The sequence below is a fragment of the Terrapene carolina genome, unplaced genomic scaffold, assembly GCF_002925995.2.
Source record: "Terrapene carolina triunguis isolate 2854851 unplaced genomic scaffold, T_m_triunguis-2.0 Scaffold110, whole genome shotgun sequence".
NCBI classification, from domain to species: Eukaryota; Metazoa; Chordata; order Testudines; family Emydidae; genus Terrapene; species Terrapene triunguis.
In genome coordinates, this window is record NW_020664461.1 from 945016 (window position 1) to 969239 (window position 24224).

At 45.2% G+C, this 24224-nt stretch overlaps 1 protein-coding gene across 1 annotated transcript in view; it reads right to left on the reverse strand.

Annotated features, from left to right (window-relative positions):
• Window positions 1-933: 933 nt before the first annotated feature.
• Window positions 934-24224, reverse strand: part of LOC112102852 (cytochrome P450 4B1-like) — a 33532-nt gene continuing 10241 nt past the window's right edge. Inside the window, exons 4-12 of the mRNA XM_024194326.1 lie at window positions 18390-18517; window positions 14336-14460; window positions 13500-13651; window positions 12623-12729; window positions 11172-11362; window positions 10161-10294; window positions 6559-6623; window positions 3521-3603; window positions 934-1722 (exon numbers count right to left, since the gene is read on the reverse strand). Of these exons, the coding sequence (XP_024050094.1) occupies window positions 1554-1722; window positions 3521-3603; window positions 6559-6623; window positions 10161-10294; window positions 11172-11362; window positions 12623-12729; window positions 13500-13651; window positions 14336-14460; window positions 18390-18517 (1154 nt within the window). The 3' untranslated portion in view covers window positions 934-1553. The remainder of the gene's footprint in view (window positions 1723-3520; window positions 3604-6558; window positions 6624-10160; window positions 10295-11171; window positions 11363-12622; window positions 12730-13499; window positions 13652-14335; window positions 14461-18389; window positions 18518-24224) is intronic.

Below are 24224 nucleotides of genomic sequence, written 5' to 3' on the forward strand. Positions count from 1 at the left end.
TGATCTTTTATAGCAGGAGGCAAAACACCATGTGAGATGTTCCAATGGCCTTAGCTCAGGGGTGGACCAACCTGTGGCTCCGGAGCTGCATGCGGCTCTTCAGAAGTTAATATGCGGCTCCTTGTATAGGCACCGACTCCGGGGCTGGAGCTACAGGTGCCAGCTTTCCAATGTGCCATGGGGTGCTCACTCCTTAACCCCTGGTTCTGCCCCAGGCCCTGCCCCCACTCCACCCCTTCCCACCCCTCCCCTGAGCCTGCCATGCCCTTGCTCCTCCCCCACAGTGCCTCCTGCACGCCACGAAACAGCTGATCGGGAGGTGTAGGGAGGGAGGGGGAGGCGCTGATTGGCAGGGCTGCCGGTGGGTGGGAGGTGCTGGGAGCGGGGGTGGGGAGCTGATGGGGGGCTGCTGACATATTACTGTGGTTCTTTGGCAATGCACATTGGTAAATTCTGGCTCCTTCTCAGGCTCAGGTTGGCCACCCCTGCCCTAGCTGTTACGGCAGCCCCGTGACTTCTTACTTTCACAGGCATTGTATTTATAGACATGTCAATAATATTCAGCTAGGGGCACGGGTGTTCTGCAAGGGGGGTTCATGGGATTTGACACCCAGCATTGCAATCGTTTCTCTTGCACAATGGGCCAGATTCTTAGACCGTGTAAATCACCATAGCTCTGTTGAAGTCAACGGAGTTATACCAATTTACACTAGCTGAGGATCTGGTCTGGTTCCTTCAGGTCCATGCTTTTTCCTTCCCCATTGCTAAGGTGTTTTCTGGAGTACTCCTGTTTGATCGGTTTAGCTATAAATGTCACCGATAACTCAATACAGCTGTTGTTATGTTAATAACTGGTTATTTATTAACACAGAAGACAGACACTGTCCCGAGCGGCTTTCCAGTCTTAATCAGATGCAGATAATGTAGTTTGCGCAGAGGTCAACAGTCCAAACTTTAATCAATGCTTATTAAAAAACAAAAAGGTCTGTAATAGTTGGCCTGTTCTTGCAAGTGCAACATAAGGAGAGTTTTGAAGGAGGACGGAGGGGCTCATATGCAGGCATTGTAGAAGGTATGGACAGTGGAAGAAGGACCCAAAAAGGTAATTGGGAGGGAAATTTAGGATAGATGGATAGTAGGAAGCAGTAAGAGTTGTAAAAGAGAGGCTAGAACTTTGGGGCCTGATCCAATGCCCATTGCAAGGCTTCAGTGGGTGCTGGATTTGACTCCTGTGCGAAAGACGAGAGGAAGCCAGTGAAGGGACGTGGAGAGGCAAGATCAAAGCAGGGGCAGATGTTCCAAAGGGACCACTTGCTAGGCAGAATAAAATCCTACTGGACAATAAGACCCACGCCTTTTATTGAACCAACTACCTATGACACATCAGTTCAGGCCAAAATAGGCACTTTGGCTGATGGTGGCAGAAGAAGGGGGGGTGAAGATCTTTGGGCCCAGAAGCTTGTCTATTCTAACTAACCTCTTGGTCTGATTCAAATGGCACCACGTTATCTACTTGGTCCCTTTCCCGCACTTAGATCAGTGCAATATCGGCATCAGAGGACTTTCTTCAAGTGCAGGTGAATCCCGTTCTTGGAGCGTAGGACGAGCTGAGGTATTTTGATGGGGGTGTGGGCCAGATCCGGTGAGAGTTCGAAGCGGAGCAGAGTCAGAGCGAGAGCCACTTTCAACTCATTCATGGCAAACTGCTGCCCGATGCAGTTCCTGAGAAAAGAGACCCAAAGGAAATTCAGAGAAGCTGGGCCTGCATCAGCAAAAAGCATGAACCCCTCTCCATAGCTCACCCTCTCAGCCATTACTTATGGTTTTCTTTAGTTCTCTTACTCTTTGCCAGACAGACACAGTTGTCGTGCAAATGGCTACTCAGCCGTTCCAGTAGCTGAGACTCACGTACTGCCTGCCTGATGTATCCAGCCTATTTTCAGACTTAACCAACCCACTCGTCTTTCACACGTGTTCTACTAAAACCCTCCATAAAGTTCCAGAGTGTCCCATAAGACTCTTGCCCGTCTGTCCCTTTTCTGGTCTCTGTGTACAGCCCCTCAGGGGATAGGCCTCTTGCCTTTGCCCTGCCTTATGGTGGAATCTTGCAGTGTTTCCCCCACTAGATCAGGACTAAAGTACGCTCCCCCATGTATCAACGATTTATTACCTTGAAGGCTTGACTGGGTTTCAGGCACCTGTTTCCTCCCTTTAGGTACCTGTAGCCAATGCTAGTGACCAACAGCCTCCTTCAAACACAGTGTTCGTATTTGTGTTTGTATTAGCCAAGATGGGCAGGGATGGTGTCCCTAGCCTCTGTTTGCCAGAAGCTGGGAATGGGCAAGAGGGGATGGATCACTTGATGATTCCCTGTTCTGTTCATTCCCTCTGGGGCACCTGGCATTGGCCACTGTCGGAACACAGGATACTGGGCTAGATGGACCTTTGGTCTGACCCAGTATGGAAGTTCTTATGTTTCCCCTTCTTGACGCAATCAAAGTTTGGGGCCTTGGGAATGTTCCAGTTGGAAGCAGAAATTTATGGAGTCGGGTATCAATCTTGTTTATTTACAAGGAATGTACAAAGTCCCGTGTCTCTGAACACAGAAAGAACCAAAAATAAAAGGAACAGTTTCTTATCTTACAAGCCCAAAGTCTCTCTAGCTAACACCAGACCCCAAATCTTTCTCACTAGCTTTTCCAGGGTCATACTGTGCTTACAGGTTCCTGCTTGGCTTTCTTGTCTCTCTACCTCTCCCTTTCTGTTCTCAGTTTCTGTATGATCTCTCTCTTCCCACATCTAGTCTCCTGTCGGCTGTAATACTTAGATCTCATTTCGGTTGTTGGGGTTCGTGTGTTGGTGCTGTGTGATGAAGGTGGCCTGTGATGTACAGGAGGTCAGAATAGAAGATCTGGTGGTCCCTTCTAGCCTTAAACTCTATGACTCTAAAAGCCCGAGGACTGTGAGAGGTTAAGAAGGAGAGTAAGGGAGTGGATGAGAATGGGCATGAGGGAGATCAGGAGATGGGATGGGGTCACTTGGGCAAAGGGAGGTATCAGAGGAGAAGAGCAGATGACAATTTCTTTGTCTGAGATGGGGTAGACTCCTTGCATGATCCCAGCCACGTCATTTAATCTCTTTGTGCCTCAGTTCCCGGTATCTAAAACAAGGATAATCCTACTTTCCTATTTTGTGTATTTAGATTATAAGCTCTTTGCATGACGGTACATGACTGCCAGCACAGTGGGACAGGATCTTAGCTGGGGCCTCTGGGTGCTACCAGAATATAGATAATAACTGATGTCAACTTGATAGAAAATATTAAGATTGTAAGTCTTTGGGGCAGGGCTCATCTGTTCCTTTGTGCTTGTATAGCACTTTGCACAATGGGGCCCAACCTTCGTTCTTGGCTGGGATCTCTAAGCGCTTCTGCAGTACAGATAGAAACATCTGCTAAATCACATTTCAGAATGGTGGTTCTTTTCTTCCCTTTGACTTCTTAAATTAAAATATACTTCACCTTGACCCAGCAGCAAAAGGCAGGAAGGCGTGAGAATGTCTGTCAGAGACGTTCTCTGGAGAAAATCTCCACGGATCAAACGCCTGGAATGAAAGAGTTCATTTAAAAAACAAACAAACAATGGTCATTTCAGTTTCAAAACTACTGGCCAATTCTTTCAGCAGCGACTAGTGGCTTTGGCTTCTATGTTCTGGACGCCCAATTTGAGACTCCTTTATAGGATAAAGCTGGACAAATTCAGATAAGAAACAAGGCACAACTTATCTTTCATAGCGAGAGTGCTTATCCACAGGGGTATTTTGCAGGGCCCTAGGCCAGAGCAAGTGGGGGCCCCTCCCCACCCCTTCCACCTGCAGTACCCCCTACACTGCTGCTGGGGAGCGGGGTCGGGGTGTGAGGGTTAGCTTCACCCGCCCGGCGCTTCAGCCGGGAGCGGGGTCAGGGCGTAGGGGCTTGCCCCACTCTGCAAGAGCGACAAGCGGGCTGAGCGGGACAAGCCCTTGCGCCCTGACCCCGCTCCCCGGCTGGAGCGCCAGACAGATGGAGCAGGTTGGGGTGCAGGGGTGCCCATGGGCATGGGCCCCGTTGGCCCAGTGGATAATCCGCCACTGCTTATCCATGGAACCATTGAAAAAGGGATACAGTCGATTCTCTATCACTTGGAGTCTTTACATAGGTATCCAGTCTTGATTTAAACAGCTTTCTCTAGCTCCAATAGAAAAGGTGGGCTTGATGCTGGAATTACTAGGTCTTGCTATGCAGGAGATCAGACTAGATGATCTAATCATCCCTTCTGGCCTTAGAATCTGTCTCTCTCTTCCCCACTTCAAGCCCAGGAAGGGTCAAGTACCTGCCCTCTGAAAGTCAGGTCCCTTTAAGGGAAGGGTACTCATTAAACGTGCTGATGACCCAAATTGGGAGGCACCAGCAATACAGGTAGAACTGGAGAACTGAAATAATAGAAATGGGATGAAATGTAATAGTATAAAGTGTAAGATTATGCACTTAGACTACTAAGTATTTCTGCTATCCATCAGTTGGAAACAGAGGAGGAGAAAGACCAGGCTGTCTTAGTCAATCACAGTAAGACTATCAGCCACCACTGATGTGACTGTGGGGGGGGGGGAGTAAAGGCAGTCCTAGGATGTATCAGGCAAGATCTTTCCAGTAGAGATAGAGACGTATTAATGCCAATAGTAGGCACTGGTAAAACCTCATCTGGAATAGTGGCCAGCTCGGGTCATGCATGTTTGAGAAAGATGAATTCAGATTGGAACAGATGGAGAGAAGGGCGGCTAGGATGATCGGGGGAATGGAGGGCCTGTTTAACCAGGGGAGATGAAAAGAGCTTGCTTGTTTAAACTAGCAAAATGAAGACTGGGAAGGGGATCTAATTGTTCTCTAAGTACATTGGGTTAAAATGGGGGAGGAGGTAAATTAGAGCAGGAGAAAGAGCTATTGAAAATAAAGGACAATCTTGGCACAAGAACAAATGGGGATCTACTCCCACGAACAAATTCAGGCTGGAAATGAGAAGAAGGTGTCCAGGCATCAGAGGAGTTAGGTTCTGGGACAGCCTCCCAACAGGAGCAGTGGGGGCAAACGCCCGAATTTTGAGGCTGGAGCTTGATATGTTTATGAATGGGATTATATGACAGAGTTGCCTGCAAAAGCAGGGGACTGGACTCTGTCCCAGGAGGTCTCTTCCAGTCCTATGTTCTTTAGGTATCTCCAGTGGAGCACCCAAAAATCACTAGTCACTTTTGAGAATCGTGGCTATTATTTGGTGAGCCACCTGCTTCTAGTTGTCTCTGTTTTCATAAATTACAGCCCTTCGGTTGTATAATGGGGATTGTAAAGCCACTCACCAGATGTAAGAATCAGGGAGGTTTCCCTGAGGACTTTGCCCGTCTGAAAGCTCAACCCGCTTTGTAGCTCAAAACAAGGTTGTGACACACACCGAGATCTACTATTATTTTATTAATCTGAGTAAGGACTTCATCTCTCGATTGGGGGCAGGGGGGGGCGGGGAGTGTCTCCAAAACCACTTAATAATAATCAATAATTTGCACACCTGTGGGACTTTAACTGAGGATTGCAATGCAAACAATTAATTAAGCCTTCCAGTGCCCTTGTGAGTTACCAGTACAGACTGCTACCATAGCCAATTTCTGTTTGGCTAAGCTGATACCCACAGAAAGGTCAGGGCCCCCATTTTGAAAAGTGGATGTTCATTCTGGGTGTCCCTACTTGGAGGTGTGGGAAGGTTTAATTAATATGTATAGAGTCCAGGGCCGGCTCCAGGCACCAGCTTAACAAGCAGGTGCTTGGGGCGGCCAAGGGAGAGGGGCGGCACCTGCGGCAATTCGGGGGCGGCAGGTCCCTCACTCCCTCTAGGAGCGAAGGACCTGCTGCTGAACTGCCGCCGCCGATCGCGGCTTTTTTTTTGCTTGGGGCAGCAGAAATGCTGGAGCCGGCCCTGATAGAGTCTCTTGGAGATCCTCAGATAAAAAGATGGCACAGATGTGCAAATAACGATTGTGCAAGTGCTTTAAGAGATCCACCCATCAGAAGAGGCTTCCTGAAGTGCCTGATCAACACAGGGGAGGCAGGTGGACTTGTGAAATCCCTTTGCTGCTGTCCCCTAACTGTGTCTTTAACTGCTGACAAAGGTCTCTGACTCAAGGATTTCTCCAAGACCACGGAGTCAGACATTGGTAGAGCCAGGATTAAACCGAGGAGTCCGGACTCCATGGCTTGTGTGCGCATGCATGTGGATTTTCTTGTGGAGTTTTTTGTGGGGGGTTGGGAGTGGGGTAGAAATAGCCCATCAATGCCACCCACCCAGCTGAGGAGACAAAGCCAGGAAAGTCACGACACAGTGTGCATGAAACCTGTGCAGCCTACAGTCTTCAATCACAGGGGCCTGTATGCCAAGAGGTTTAGCTACTAAAGGTGCTAACTCAGCTACTAAAACACGTACATTGAATGCACTGCTTGCAGCGGAAAGGGTCTCGTAAGGACAAAAGAAAACATACCAGCGGATCTTTCCACATGCTGGGGTTTCTGTGAATGAGATAGATGCTTACTGCAACCAAAGAACCTGTAAAGCAAACAAAGACGAGAAAATGTTTACTGATGCAGCAATTACATTCTATTGGCTGTGTTACGCAGGAAACCTGCTTAGGTGATCAGTGGTCTCTTCTGGCCTTAGTCTATGGATCAAATCCTAGCCCCACTAAAGCCCATTGAAGTTTTGCCATTTGTCTTGTGAATCTTTGAACAGGAATTGGGATGTAGGTACCTACTATTTCATAGAATCATAGACTATTAGGGTTGGAAGAGACCTCAGGAGGTCATCTAGTCCAACCCCCTGCTCAAAGCATGACCAACCCCAACTAAATCATCCCAGCCAGGGCTTTGTCAAGCTGGACCTTAAAAACCTCTAAGGATGTGGAGATTCCACCACCTCCCTAGGGAACCCATTCCAGTGCTTCACCACCCTCCTAGTGAAATAATAATAATTTCTTTGTTCTTAATCCATTTTATTCCATCTGTCTGCATTTGACACTTAAGTAGCCAGGAGGTGGAAATTAGCAACAAGTTTCTGCTGCACCTACATCTTCCCCAGCCCCTGATTTAGCAGCCCACTTGCTGATCAGAAGAGTGGAGCTTCAGTACAAAATAATGTGTGTCTTGTCTCTCCATCTGTTGGTCAAGATGGGATCATTTCACTCCGATGTTCTCACGTTTTTAAAAGCGTGGCAGTGGGCTTGGAAGAACAAAGGGCCGTTTTGAATAGTTCTTTCCTGGGGTATGTCTACACTTGGAGCGGGAGTGTAAATTCCAGCTTGAGGAGACATTGGACTTCAATGACTGCCTGTGGCGGGGCAGTTACCCACTCCTCGGAGAAAAGGTAGGCTGATTGGGGAAGCGGCCACAGCTGTGGCCACACCTAACCAGGCCACAGCAGGCCCTGATAAAAGGGCTGAGGGAGGAGCTCTCACTCCCGCCTTGGAGTGGGAAGGGCCTAGCTGCCTGGGAACAGACGCTACCTGCCGCAGAGCAGCGCTGGGGAAAGGCAAGTGGAACTGGGGAGCTCCAGCCTGGCAACTCCCCAGGCTGAGGCCCTGGGTAAGGCCTAAGCAGGTACTGGGGCTACAGAGATAGGCAGAGGCCGCTGGTCCAACCCCCTTGCCACTCATGAGTGGCCATTACAGACTGCCGTCTGCCCCCAGGGAAAGGGGCTACATGGTGACTGGCTGTTGCTACTAAGGCAAGGTGGGGATAGAGGGTTGGGGGTTCCCCTGGGAGGGGAGACCCAGAGAGTGGGGGTACTGCTGGGGCATAACCCCGAGGTAAAGGGCACCGGGGTCTGGGAGGGACACAGGGGTCTGAGGCAGGCGAGACACCGGCCAGCAGAGGGTGCTCCGAGGCTGGAAAAGAGATAATTCCCAGACGACCAGCAGGAGGTGCCGCACCGGTGAGTCCACGAACTGCTACACTGCCTTTCACAAGGGGCCAGGCACATATTCTCTTGGGCTTTAGGGGCCTGATCTAACACCCGGTGAAGTCAATGGGCTTTAGATCAGGCCCTGTCGGAGGATTTCTATTTGATTTGTTTTCCAAATTAAATGTCACTTGTTCAGTATCCGTTTAGGAGGAGAACAAGTCAACCGGGTGAAAATCTGCTGATTCCTTCTGACAGGGGGGTACTAGATGTTCACTGCCCCCTGCTGGAGGCTCTGCTGCCATGGTAATCCTGCCCTATGAAGCAGTTCTTTTGGAAGAGAAGAGTAGCGAGCTCAGACCTCCAGGAGTTGCCTAGAGAGGCCTCCCAGGATCAGCTGCTGGAGGAATAAGTGAGGCTAGAAGGGCTGGGAGCAGGCAGAGGCCAATCAGGGGCCAGCAAGCCAGATAAAAAGGGTTGGCTGCTGCTTTCAAAGGCCAGTTCTGGGTGTGGCTGTGACAGGGAAGGCGCTGTCTCCCTGATTTAAGACTAAAACCTGGGCTGGTCATGGGCCTAACGCTGACAGTTTGGTTAGATCTGTGAAAGACTGTTATGTTATGTTCTTTAACACCCAGGCGGCCATTTTGAGTTGAAAATTGTTTTACAGAAAACTAAATTAAGGTGAGCCTGCTCCACAGGACACCCCAGCTCTGGTGAGCCCATGATATCCCTATTGTGACTGTAGAGTAGCATCCCATTCCAATTAGTTTAGGTTACTGGATCCCCAGTGAGCATGAACATTGTCAGGCATTAAACTATAAAACCATCATCTAGTATAAGATAAACCAAGAAATGAATTTATTTAAACATTAGGGGGTGAAGTTCATCTCTGTGCAGAAAGGCTCATGAACCACTCACATCCCAATTTAGGACTTAAATGAGGCATATACCTTGTTCTGGCACACGGCCTGGGGTAAATTTCACACTACACACTTTGACGTGAATAATCAAGAATCTTGTGTGAATAGAGAGGAACAAATTAAATGCTATGGATACAGGAGAGCAAAGTCCAACTTTCCTCATTCTTTTTTAAATCAAATATTGTGCAAAGTTCAGAACTAGGGCAGGGTGCTGGCCTGATAATCCTGCGGAAAGAAATCTGTTTGTCCACCGATAAGAAATTTCCCAGGCAGCAGCAGCGTAAATTGCCCCCTGAGTCAGGCCAAGGTTTCACAGAACTGGCCTGGAGGGAGCTTAATCTCCAAGATCTCATTCCGTCTCTACTCTCTTCAGTTGTGTTTCAGTTGTGGTGGGTTTTTGTGTGATATGATACCAATCCACTGTGAAAAGGCATAAATTAACAGTGAGTAATTATGGAACAATTTACCAACGGTTGTGGTGGATTCTCCATCACTGACCATTTTAAAATCAAAATTGGATGTTTTTCTAAAAGATCTACTCTAGGAATTATTTGATGAGGGTGGGGGGAGTTGTCCCGCCTGTGCTATAAAGAAGGTCAGACTAGATGATCACAATGGTCCCTTCCAGCCGTAGAATCTATTAATTGAACTTAGATCACTGATTCATTTCATATAGGCACATGACCAGTGGTCACAAATAATTCTTGCTCTAACGTCATATGTTGCTTTTCAACTGTCTAAACTTGCAATTCCATTACCCAACACTAATCCCTAGAGCAATCGAGTACCACTTTCTAAAGGACTTAAGTCTCCACTCTTCACAATATTAGAGTGGTCAAAAATTTGACTCAACATTTTTGTGTCGGAATTCATTCAATTGGTTTCCAACAGTTTGATTCTAATCGCTTTCTTCTTAGTGCACTTCATCTCCTGACAACCAGAGGGTGCTGTCTGCAGCTTTTTATATCAATGCTTGCTCTTCTAATTAGGGTGACCAGATGTCCCAATTTTATAGGGGCAGTCCCGATATTTGGGCCTTTTTCTTATATAGGCTCCTATTACCCCCCCCCATCCCCTGTCCCAATTTTTCACACTTGCTGTCTGGTCACCCTACTTCTAATGACATATAACTTATTTAGGGGCGGGCCATATCCTTCTCTCCGTTTCTGAGGTGTAACTCTCATGGCTGTCAATGGGAGTTGTACCTGTATAGCTGAGAGCAGAATTTGACCATTAAAAATTAATGGAAAAGAGGAACCCGAATACAGACCTTCTGGTAAGGTACGTCCATCGTGGAACGTGATGGATTTGCTGAGCTGTCGGGACACTCCAGGTACCGGAGGGTAAAGGCGAAGGCTCTCCTTGATGCACATGGTGCTGTAAGTCATCTTGCCAAGATCATCCCTGAAATGACCCAAAGGCAAGGGTGTGAGTGAGTGATTCAGATATTTCCAGTACAGCTATTCCAGCAAGCAACAGCTGTACCCAGAGAATACACACTGTTTGCATCCGCCACACCTCTGGTTGTGGTTTGGAATTATAATTTTCCCTACATCTGCTTGGACTTAATTTGAGGGTAACATATTTGCACTGCCCAATGCCCTGAAATGCAGTGACACGGACTAGATTAAATATAGATCAGAGGGTCTCGGGCCGCATGTGACCCAATTACCACACAGCTGCAGCCCAGCTCAGCCATGTGCTAAGGGCCGGCCCGTGAGGCGGGGTCCGGGTTTCCAGCTGCCCAGCACAGCGGGGTCAGGGCTGCTGGCCCGCCCTGTGTGGTGGGGGTCCAGGGTTGAGGCTCCCAGCCAGCCCCACGCGGTCGGGGATCTGGGCTCACCACTCAGTCCCAAAAGCTCCAGGGTCCGGCGCTGCTGCCCAGCCCCACAAGCTCCGGGGCAGCCGGCCAGCCCCATGCAGGGAGAGGCCAGGGTCCAGGGCGGGCAGCTGGCTGGCCCTGCGTGGTGGGGGTCCAGGATCAGGGCTGCCGCTGCCCTGCCACCCGGCCCCTGCAGCCCAGGTAGCAAATTGTGGGCCACATATGCAGCCCACAGTGATAAATAAGTTGAGAACCACTGATATAGATATTGCAGGCCCAGTTTTCAGAAGGGCGTAGCATCCACTACATCAAATGAAGTCATAACTACTGTGTATTCAGTGCCTCTGAAAACTAGGCCCTGAGCACCTTGGCTTCTTAACTAACATTTATTAATACCTTATCTCCTAGTAACAACATTGATAGGGAGGAATCAGATAAATATGAAAATGTGAGATTCACCACTGGATAGTAGTCCTGTCTCCCAGAATCTCCTTGATCTCTTCCCTGCATCTCTGCTGGTGCTCTGGGTACAGGGCCATGCAGTACAAGAGCCAGGAGATCCCACTGGCCGTGGTATCGTGACCCTCAAACATAAACGTGTCCACCTCGGCACGTAGGTCTTCATCGGATAATCCAGCTCCGTTTTCATCCTAACAACACATGGACACTCTCAGTGGCACAAATGAATCCAGCAAGAATTACAATCACTCATCATGCTGGCTATCGCTTTGCCAACCAGTTCAGGCGGGAATCCAAAATCTCTTTGTTACAGTGCCCATGGACAACTCCTGCTGCCTCACCCTGGCACCGAGAAGAGAAGAGGTAGGTTGGCTCCTCTTGTGGAGGAGCAGTGAAGAATTGCTCCCTACAGCACACTTCTTTTGGTTTTCTCCAGCAAGAATGCTCTCCCACTTTCCTTCAGAAACTGTTCTGGAGGCCCAAAGGGTCAAATTCATTCTGGTCTTACCCAATTGACTGTCATGAAGTTGTACCAACTTTTGACCAGTTGTGTCTATGTAACGCTGACAGGCCCTGGTCATCTGTGGGCAGGATTGAACCTGGGACCTCTGCAGCTTAGTGCATGAGCCGCTACAGCATGAACTGAAAGCTAGCTGGCTGTTAGCTAAGTCTGTAGAGCAGACTCATTAATCTCTTTCCCTCTCTCTAAGTGGTCTTGGTGCCACTAGAGGGGACAGAACACCACCCCCAGGAGGTGTGAGGGTTACATCTACATTTCCTTTTCTTAATATTGCCCCTTTAGTCCAGGTTATGCCACCTGTCCTGGGAAAGGAGTTATGTCCCCTGTAAAAATTAATCTGCCCTCTCTACTCTTCTGTGTAGACACACACCACTCCAAGAGCTTCCAGCAAGCAACTATGAGGAAGGGAGAAGAGAATATCTTCACTGTCCAGCGCTATGAAATGACAGCTGGAAAGAAGACTTGAGAGCAAGGCCTGCCTATGCTAGAGAGGGGTAAATTGAAGCAAGGGGGCTCCCTAGTGGACTGAATCAATTATTGCAGATTGGAAAAGGAGGTTATAGACAAGAAGTGAGATTTCCATATAGATGCTTGATTGGTCACTAACTGAGCATGGGGACTAACTTCTCTTTTCACTTTCTCTACGGGGGCCCGGCAGTTAAAGTCTGGAGGCCCACCCAACTTTCAGTAGGATGAGAAGAGGGAATATTTTATTTAATCACCAGGTGAAATTCACTCTATGCAATAGGCCAGCCATGAGGCTTATGCATCACTTCAGCCCTCATTTGAGGGCCTAAGTGGTGCATTGGTCCTGTGCTGGCTCTCAGCACAGGGGTGCAGTTCACTTGGTATCACCTCTGGTGGTGAAGCCCAGTGGAACATACCCCCTGCTTGGTGGTATTTAGTGCACACGCATTCCTCCATAACTCACTTTGGCATGGAGAAGAATATCCAGAAAGTCCAAGTGCCTCTTCTTCTGGACCTTCTCACGTTCTCGCTCGTCCTTGAGAGACTCCTTCCGCTCCCGGATCACCTTGTCTGCATTAGAAAACGATTGAAGTACACCTTTCAGCTACAGCTGGTAGAGCCCTGTAGTCCTGGAGACTGCCTGCGTGCTCTCCAAACACAAAGTGGGGTGGCCATTCAACTACACCAACCCTCCTCTGACCTATGGGAACATGGTAGCATTCACTCTGTTACCATAGTATGTAGGCCAGATCCCCCAGATTTAGAATCCTTTTGTTCATTGAAATCAATGGATGTTAGGTGTCTAAATACCTTTGAGGGTGTGGGCCCTTGTGCCTCAGCAAAGGTCTGTTAGGAGTCTTTCAGGAGTGGGGACTTCCTCCTATCCTGACCCCATTTACCTCAGCACCTCCGCCAACCCCATTTACTACACTCCAGGAACAACATGGCACAATTAGGATTCAGAGAAAGGTCATTGATCAATTCCGGTGCAGACCGGGCATGAGTGAGCACCCAAAGCTGTTACCCCAGGATGGCCATTCATGAGCCAACTTGCTGGGTCTCCGCCTGGTTCCTAGCTGCCTTGTGCTCACATCACGAGAAACAATGGTACATCTGACAAGTAACTGGACCCTTGGCTGAAAACTCGGCACTGAGGCCAAGGAGCGTAGGGGCCAGATCGTCTGCACTACTCAGCTCTAGCCTTTTAGAAGAAGGTTGGAGCACATTGGTCAGGAGCTGTGATGGCTTCTGCTTGTTTTGTGGCTAGAGAGGGTTCCATGTTAAACACCCCAAATGCACAAAGGATTCCGAAAACCAAAGGCCAGGGTGTTGGGAAGTACCTGTGTGGCGGTGCGCGAGCTGGCAGGCCTTCTTGAATTGGAAACCATGAGGGCTGAGCCAATAAATGAGATCGTTGTGATACGGGAAGATGCGCAGCCTCTGGTGCACCAAGTAGCTGAGGTCAAAGACGGCTCGGATGTAGGAATTCTCCCTGGGGCTGGAGGTGAGGGACAAACGGAAGGGATTTGCTTTCAGGAAATCAAATACTGGTCTAGGCCCTGTATGCATACATGGTAAGAGACAGTACACTGGGCCATGCTGCAGGGAAATACACAGTCTGAATAAACAAGACAGTCTAAGGGTAGGAGAAAGGGAGAATTATTATCCCCCTTTTACAGATGGGAAACTGAGGCACAGAGATTAGGTGGCACAAAAGGAATCTCTAGCAGAACTGGAAATTGAAGCCAGAGGTCCCGAGTCCCCGTCCAATGCCTGAACTGCAAGACCATCCTTCCTCTCTGCCTCAGGAGGGAGGGAAGCGAATATCGCACGCCTTGAAAAGGCGGCAGTGTTCTCAATACCGCATCCGCTCCTGGGAGCCCCAGAGACACTCTGGCAGAGGCAAAATCTTTGCTGCGGGTTATCTGCTGAGAAGGAAATGTACATGCTGAGACTGTATAATACTCTGGGAAATGTAAAAGTCACCTCTGGCACAGAGTGACTGGCAGCCGGAGGTGGGATTCCTGTGCATTCCACCCATTAAACTGCATGGACTGTTGGAGAACTTTTAAAATGAAGGTGGGATAAATTTACCTGTCATAAGCAACTTGCGCAGTTTATTCATGGCCAATGAATAGCAGCCTTACGTCAGGACCCGAGAGCATCTGGTACTGACCTGTCCGTCTGGCAGTTGCTCTGGTAACTGAAGGCACATTTCATGATGCTGTCGAGAGTCATCAAGCTGACATGTTCAAAGAGCTCCAAGGACTTTTCCTGTGTGATCAGCTGTTCCCACTTATCCTAGTGCAGGAAGGAGACAGGTGAGAAGGCCCAGAAATGCCTTGCTCTGCAGTGTCAGCATTTACCTTCCATTTTAAAAATAAACGCGGGACATCTTTAACCAGTTGTGTATTCTAGGCAACAAAATATGGGAAAGGGAGACACTCCCTTATTTCTTATTTAGAGATGCTAGTTTGAAACAAGAGGAAGCTAGGAATCTGACTTGGCACTTATGGTATAGACCCAAGTTATTTTTCTCTCTTTTGCCTTTGTCCAGAGTCAGTTGCTTTGATCGTTACACTGCACGTTATCTTATGGTATGGAAAATTAGTCAGAAAAATTACTATGTACAAATGGTCCCTCTTTAGCCAAACCCTGATGCAAAGGTCTTGGGCTGGCCCTCTGCACAGGAGTGATCTTTTACTTTAGTCCCCATGTATAGGATGCCAGACGCTCTGCCCCCAGCCTCAACAATGCCTTCCTCTTCCTTACAAGGCAAGTTCACTACCAGACAGATATCTGTCCCATGCCAACACTGCCAGTGTCAATTCAGACTGGAGACACGCTAATGCTGGCCCACAGCCCATCCTGATGTGTAAAATGTCATTGCCAAAGGCCTCCTTGGAAGAAGCCTCAGGCTCATATCACGATGAGGTCAGAAATAACTGCCACCAGGGGAAGTGTTGGAGTACAGCAGAAGCCACAACGACAGCTGAGTGGTCCCACAATGGGCTATTAATGTTTAGTAATGTGGCACTGTGAGGATCTCAGGTGTTATTATAAAAATCAATCTAAAAATAATTTGTTCATTGATCAATGATTTCAGGTACCAGTTCTGACTGATATAAAGGCCACTGATGGCTGAGGATGTCAGATGCTTAGACTTTGGTATATGATTTGTATTGCGTCTTACTCCTGCATAGGGGTGGCCATAGCTAGATTAGCCAGGAGCAGCCCTGGGAAGGAAATTGATTAAAAGACTTGCAACTCCAGCCTGGGTTCTCCTTTGCATCAGCTGGGGTGTAAGTTGATGCAATTATTTGTAGGATGCAACTTGCTTCCTTGTGTGTGGGCGGTGGGGGGTTGGCATACCTGTATAGGCTTGGAAGGATTAGATGCATTGATAAATGTCGGTGAATGTCAATTTCAAATACATACACAAACAGAGGGGGGAAATATTTCCATAGATAATAAATCAAAATATACAGATAGGAAAACTTAGAGTTTGATTTAAGGCTAGTAACTTTGTCAATGTGATGTTGACAAATTGTGGTTTAATGGTTAGAAAGCGTTACCTTTTTGAATCTCAGTCTCTGTCTTTAAATAATTATTGTCTGACCCCCCAATCATTTCCTGAAACTGTGAAAAATTTAAATTGATGATACGAAAAAAGCTAACCCATAATTTTGTGCAACTGTCAAAATTTAAGTCGAAAATTGAAAAAAAAATGCTTACAAATAATCCGTATTTGCTGTCCAAGATATATAAGTGCATAAATAAATTCTACCAAGCCTAGGGGGAGAGAGATCACCCTCTAGTGGCACATATAAGAATAATAGCATCTGCTGTATGGTTTGTAAGTTTATAGGTTCAGTAAAGTTTTATGCACTGCAAAGGCTTCCAGCTCTTAACACCTCGAAGCTTGCACTGGGTTATGACATCTGCCAACTGGCGTGGGGCGTGGGGGGGAGAAGCCACAACTCTGTGGCTACTCTTCTCCCCTCCTATCCTATTCCCTGCCCAACTTGCTGGGGTTCAGAAGTAGTAATACTGCAGCGTCGGATCTCACCTTCCCTCTCCCTCCGCTCCCCTGAAGCTGCAGTCTGGGCAGGCTAAACAGAAGGGCTGTGGTCAGTGCGGCATTATGTGCCTGCACAGCCACAAGAAGGCAAGTGAGAATCTTGCCCATTATATTTAAAACTGTAACGTATTAGCTCTTTTGCTGCCCTATTAAAGAAGGCAGCAAAAGAGGCCGCAATACTGGTCAGTCTTAAGGAGATGTGACCTACTAGTGAACGTGTGCCCCTTCCAGATCCATTCCAAAGAGGGTCTGGGTCTGTTACAGCTCCCAGCCACACCCAGAGGCTCTTTAGCTCCATACAAGATGTACAGACCCATGTTTTCAGCGGTGGAAGTCCCCCGTTGGATCCCAGTTATATTGGCTGACACATACAGAAAATAGGGCTGTTTTATTTTTCTGTAACAATAGCCCAGTGTGGTTCAAACTCCATGCCAGTGCGTCAATATTCCGGTTTCTCTCCATGCACATGCTCGGTTCACTCAGTAGTGAATCTATGCTGCAGGCCCGTTTTTAATTCTCACACTAGAAGGCAGTGTTGTCCACATGGAATCAGCATTCTTTCAGGGACAATGCATTGCACGTTTAGTTGCTCTTGTACCCAGACTCCCTGACAATGTAGCTGCAGAAATTAATGCGGGTCCCATGCGCAAACCTTGTAACTCTATTATTTTTCCTGCAAAGAGCCCACCGAGAAGTGAAACTGTAGTTACAATGTGTACTATGGAAAGCAGAGATTGCAATCTAAACATATATATCTTCCTACTGTATTTTCCACTGCATGCATCCAATGAAGTGGGTTTTAGCCCACGAAAGTTTATGCTCAAATAAATTTGTTAGTCTCTAAGGTGCCACAAGTACTCCTGTTCTTTTTGCGGATACAGACTAACACGGCTGCTACTCTGAAATCTAAACATTGTGAATATTGGCATCTCAGGGTATTTTCTAATCCCCAGATCACAAGGTTGAAATGTCCCAATCCTAGGGTTTAGGAATGCATGAGATCCCTTATTTAATCCTGCCTTTCATATAAGTACCTTTAAAGAGTACCACCAAGAACTATTTAATGCCTTAAGTAGTAATCACTATTGTAGATTAGATGTGATTTTTGGATCACGGTAAAAGGGAACCCCAAATCCCTGGATTCTAGAATTGTTACCTATTGAAAAGCAAGGAAATACTGCAGCTGGAATCCACTTCAGAAAGGCCCAGACTGCCAACTGTTTTACGTTTCTAACAGGCAAAATGCATTAATTAACTCAAGAGTAGAGCTGGTCGGGACCCATTCCTCACACACCTTTTCATTTAAAAATGTGTCCCTCACAGAGCTGGTCAGAACACCGGGGCATTTTCCATTGAAAAGGACAACTTTTCATTGGAAAACAAAACTCAAAACCCCACAAATATTTGGCTGTAAACTGCTGAAAAGTTTTTAAAAATTGTTTTAAAGTTTTGATGGGGAGAAAAAACGAAAATTTTCAAGGACAGGAGACGCGTCACAGGCAGATTTTCATTTACTCAAAACACCATTCTCTGATCAGTCCTGGTCCCTTAGTTTGTTTTTTGTTTTTAATGATATTATAGGCCAGGGGTAGGCAACCTATGGCATGCCTGCCGAAGGCAGCACGTGAGCTGATTTTCAGTGGCACTCACACTGCTCGGTTCCTGGCCACTGGTCTGGGGGGTTCTGCATTTTAATTTAATTTTAAATGAAGCTTCTTAAACCTACTAAAAACCTTATTTACTTTACATACAACAATAATTTAGTTCTATATTATAGACTTATAGAAAGAGACCTTCTAAAAACGTTAAAATGTATTACTGGCACACGAAACCTTAAATTAGAGTGAATAAATGAAGACTCGGCACACCACTTCTGAAAGATTGCCGAACCCTGTTATAGGCTTTGCCACAGACTCTGTATATCTTCTGGACCAATTAGTTGCTATATCTCAGAAAAGAAATGTGATTCATTCAAAAAGCAAAACCACCAAAAAAGAGAATTTCCATGGAATTATAGACTGTACAGGCTGATAACAGCTAGGTAACACCAAGAACAGCAAGGAAACTCTTGATCCATCACTTTGCCTTCAACCCATCAAGGATAAGAAACTAACATAATAAATATGGCAATAGCAGTCATCATTCCTACCAGCATCACTTTGGTAGAATCTGCAATCAATGGCACGTAAGGTTTCAAAATGTCATAATGAAACCCTGGAGTCAGCAGTTTACGATGCTGGTACCACTTTGGCCCATGTAAGACCAATAATCCTTTCCCTGGGGGAACACAAGCAATAGAATTCAGATCATTTCAGATTTTAAAGACCATAAGCAGATATTTTTGATGTATATAGGTAAAGCCTTAGCCTACAATAACTAAAACTTCCATCAGAGATGGAAACTATTTGGTCACATCTACTCCATCTCCTATTTGCTAGGATAGTGTATTTTCTAGTGCTATGACAACAAACAACTGATAGGAATGCAGAGAGGATCTTGATCTTTCATCTTCAAATGTCACCATGATTGTTCAGGATCATACTCCAGACGATGATTGTATTGTAGATAGGTGACCGGGTTTAGATGAAATAAGAACCTATTTGAACCTTTCACCCATAACTTGAAACTAACTAATCTTTTACCAGTCTCCGGTAAAATTAGCTTTGATTGCATATTCATTTTCGTGCTTCTCTGTATTTACCAGAAGTGGACGTACAGAAATGCCTGTAGAAAGGCTGTACTCCCAAGATTCCTGATTGGACCAGAAGCAAAGAATAGCCTAAATCGCAAGAGAATGCCTGTTCTTATGAAATCCACAGCCAGATTTCTAGATCCAAGAAGTTCAGATGAGCAGCTAAACTTTTGGTTGCTTCTTCAAACTGAACCTTTGGATCTTCGCCCGTCACTAGTCCTTGCTGGATTCAAGGTATGTTAGGTTGGATATTAGGAAACACTATTTCACTAGGACGGTGGTGAAGCACTGGAACGCGTTACCTAGGGAGGTGGTGGAGTCTCCTTCCTTGGAGGTTTTTAAGGCCTGGCTTGACAAAGCCCTGGCTGGGATGATTTAGTTGGGAATTGGTCCTGCTTTGAGCAGGGGGTTGGACTAGATGACCTCCTGAGGTCCCTTCCAACCCTGATATTCTATGATTCTATAATTCTATGAATGGAATTTCATTTGTATATATCACATAAGTATAGGGTTGCCAACTTTGACAAATTCCTGGAGATTTCATCACATGACTTAATCTTTAATTAAAGATTAATTTTTAATTCCTGGAGACTCCAGGACAGTCCTAGAGGGTTGGTAACCCTACATAAGTAGCATCTTGTGGGGGAGAGACCTCAGTGTTGATACAAAAATGATAATAAAAATGTTAACTTTTTTTTTAAGTTGCTACAAACTTGTCTGGACCTTTACTGAACATTAAGATATAGCCATAATAATGTTTTAGCCAGGATGCTTGAAAATATAACAGGCACATGTTTAGCTAATTATGTTACAAAATGTTAAAGCTAATTGATTATAATCAAAGAAATATTGGAAGGTTTCTGTTTCTAATAGCCAAGGACAAGCAGTCATCAAGTAGAATAACTATTTACACCCTGATAGGAAGAAAACTGATTGTGAAAGGAATTCAAAGTTATGCTATCAGAGCAATAAATCAAGAGGTAAATTGGTCCTATAACAGATCCCTTCCCCCTTTTCTTTTCAAAGAGAAACCAGAGTTTAAACCCACACAAGGAAGGCTAGGAATATCCTCATTGAAATTGATTTCTCCTGTAAACACACTAAAGTCTTTATTCTTTAAACCTGCAGAATATTCATGATGGTAAATGTTTGTACTAGGGCTGTCGATTAATCGCAGTTAACTCACGCGATGAACTCAAAAAAATTAATCATGATTAACAAAATTAATCGCGATTAATCACAGTTTTAATCGCACTGTTAAACAATAGAATACCAATTGAAATTTATTAAATATTTTGGGATGTTTTCCTACATTTTCAAATATATTGACTGAAATTACAACACAGAATACAAAGTGTACAGTGCTCAATTAATATTATTTATTTTTGTTACCAATATTTGCACTGTAAAAATGATAAACAAAAGAAATAGTATTTTTCAATTCACCTCATACAAGTACTGAAGTGCAATCTCTTTATTGTGAAAGTGCAACTTACAAATGTAGATTGTTTTTGTTACATAACTGCACTCAAAAACAAAACAATGTAAAACTTTAGAGCATACAAGTCCACTCAGTCCTACTTCTTGTTCAGCCAATCGCTAAGACAAACAAGTTTGTTTACATTTACGGGAGACAATGCTGCCCACTTCTTATTTACAGTGTCACCTGAAAGTGAGAACAGGTGTTCGCATGGCACTTTTGTAGCCAGTATTGCAAGGTATTTACATGCCAGATATGCTAAACATTCGTATGCCCCTTTATGCTTCGGCCACCATTCCAGAGGACATGCTTCCACACTGATGATGCTCGTTAAAAAAATGTGTTAATTACATTTGTGACTGAACTCTTTGGGGGAGAATTGTATGTCCCCTGCTCTGTTTTACCCGCATTCTTCCATATATTTCATGTTATAGCAGTCTCGGGTGATAACCCAGCACACGTTCATTTTAAGAACACTTTCACAGCAGATTTGACAAAGCGCAAAGAAGGTACCACTGTGAGATTTCTAAAAATAGCTACAGCACTTGACCCAAGGTTTAAGAATCTGAAGTGCCGTCCAAAATCTGAGAGGGATGAGGTACTTCTGGAGCACGCTTTCAGAAGAAGTCTTCAAAGAGCAACACTCCGATGAGGAAACCTATAGAACCCGAACCACCAAAAAAGAAAATCAACCTTCTGCTGGTGGCATCTGACTCAGATAATGAAAATGAACATGCGTCGGTCGGTCCACGCTGCTTTGGATCGTTATCGAGCAGAACCCATCATCAGCACAGACACATGGAATGGTGGTTGAAGATGAAGGGACATATGAATCTTTTGTACATCTGGCACATAAATATCTTGCAACGCCGGCTACAACAGTGCCATGTGAACGCCTGTTCTCACTTTCAGGTGACATTGTAAACAAGAAGCGGGCAGCATTATCTCCTGCAAATGTAACCAAACTTGTTTGTCTGAGCAATTGGCTGAACAAGAAGTAGGACTCAGTGGACATGTAGGCTCTAAAGTTTTACATTGCTTTATTTTTGAATGCAGTTTTTTTGTACATAATTCTACATTTTGTAAGTTCAACTTTCATGGTAAAGAGATTGCACTCTAGTACTTGTATGAGGTGAATTGAAAAATACTATTTCTTTTGTTTTTTACAGCACAAATATTTGTAATAAAAAATAAATATAGTGAGCTCTGTACACTTTGTATTCTGTGTTGTAATTTATATATTTGAAAATGTAGAAAACATACAAAAATATTTAAATAAATGGTATTCTATTATTAACAGTGATAGCGATTAATCGCGATTAATTTTTTTAATCGCTTGACAGCCCTAGTTTTTACAGAAGACACTGGTTACTTCCAACTTGTGTTTCCACTTAAGGAGCAACACCTTTGTTGTTTCTCAAATGCTTAAGATGGCATCAGCTGCTTTTAATATGTATATTTGCAAATATTTTGTATCTAAATACAAGCCTTCCTATAATAATTGCTTGATATCATTGTTATATGAATAGTAAGATGTTTTATGTACAAATACAGCAAAGTCATTTGATGCTAGACTAACAATTAATATAAGAAGCCATTTAAGTATAGAATAGTTATAATAATGAGGAATTAATTAATCAAAGCAAACCCTCATCCAACACAGGAAGAACAGAAAATCATCATTCCCAAAATTTCCACGTAGAATCAACAACTTGAGCTAAGGTCTTACTAAGAGTTATTTGATTTTAAAAGACTGTTTTGAGGACTACAAACTCTTATATAATGAACAGGAATGTTTGGACTTTTTGAAAACAGAATTTCACTTCCTGTCAAACTAAGGTAAAAACATTTTATCAGAAAATGGACTGAATGAAAAGAGTTAGTTTTAACTTTAAAAGTTATCTGGATATTCCCTGCCACAAGAACAAAGGTAATTAGCCGACTGGCTAAGCGGCAGTTCTGCAGAAAAGGACCTGGGGATTACAGTGGACGAGAAGCTGGATATGAGTCAGCAGTGTGCCCTTGTTGCCAAGAAGGCTAATGGCATATTGGGCTGCATTAGTAGGAGCATTGCCAGCAGATCAAGGGAAGTGATTATTCCCCTCTATTCGGCACTGGTGAGGCCACATCTGGAGTATTGCGTCCAGTTTTTGGCCCCCCACTACAGAAAGGATGTGGACAAATTGTACAGAGTCCAGTGGAGGGCAACGAAAATGATTAGGGGTTTGGGGCACATGACTTACAAGGAGAGGCTGAGGGAACTGGGATTGTTTAGTCTGCAGAAGAGAAGAGTGAGGGGGGATTTGATAGCAGCCTTCAGCTACCTGAAAGGGGGTTCCAAAGAGGATGGATCTAGACTGTTCTTAGTGGTGGCAGATGACAGAACAAAGAGTAATGGTCTCAAGTTGCAGTGGGGGAGGTTTAGGTTGGATATTAGGAAACACTATTTCACTAGGAGGGTGGTGAAGCACTGGAATGGGTTACCTAGGGAGGTGATGGACTCTCCATCCTTAGAAGTTTTGAAGGCCCGGCTTGACAAAGCCCTGGCTGGGATGATTTAGTTGGGGATTGGTCCTGCTTTGAGCAGGGGGTTGGACTTGATGACCTCCTGAGGTCTCTTCCAAACCTAATCTTCTATGATTCGTTGATAAAGAAATGTTGCATATTCATTAGACAGACTGCATATTCGGGAGTTGAAAATGTCACCTAAGCCAACCCCGAAATCATGGAGTCAATAAGAGTGGCAGCAACCAACCAGAATCTAAAACACGCATAAAAGAGGTTTGTTTTCCTATAATTTCACAAAAATAAGAAGGTATAAAAGACTCTGAAATAAACATTTCCTGCTCACACACTCCCAGTACTCATGGAGCGAGTACACCCTAACTCATCCTGTCTATCTCTACAAGCAAGCTGCAACAGGCAGATAAGAAAAACAGAGAAGACTCAAGAAGAAACCAACCCAAAGCAACCTCTCCATGACTTCAACATGGATCGGTGAGAGGAAGTTAACTCACTTACAAGGGATTAGGTTTAAAACTCTTGTAATGATTTTTATCGGAACATTGAAATGATGTCATAACTTAAATTTACTAACCATTTCTCCTGTTAATCACCAAATGGTTAGATCATGTATTCCTGGAGAGGAGACACGAGCTAAACATTGGTAAACCGAGAAACAGTGGGATTTAATTGGATTTAGGATTCTTAATATTTGTAACTGGCCTGTTTTAAGATAGCTTGTTAAATGGCTTCTTCTAAGAAACTAATGTAAATATTGTCTTCGAATTCATAGGATTTAGTTAAGATTGCTTACTTTGCCCAGCTATAAACTGTTTGGGTTCTTGTTAACAACTAGAGAGGCTTAAACAAATTATTTTGCCAGACATTAAACACTTAAGTATCTAATAAGCTACTAAAATCAAATTCACAAGAATTTTGGAAAACACTATACTTGGGTCTTTACTTATTGAGGGAAAAGTGACCCCTCCTCCCAACAGGCGGGTTCACTCTCAAGGGTATAATCTCTGTTAAAAGCTCACCACAGAAAGGCTTGCAAAAGAGACTAATGGAAGTTACAGGGCTGGTCCACACTAACCCCCCACTTCGAACTAAGATACGCAACTTCAGGTACGTGAGCTGAAGTCGAAGTATCTTAGTTTGAACTTACCGCGGGTCCACACGCGGCAGGCAGGCTCCCCCGTCGACTCCGCGTACTCCTCTCGCGGAGCAGGAGTACCGGCGTCGACGGCGAGCACTTCCGGGATCGATCCGGGATCGATTGATCACGTCTAGACAAGATGCGATAAATC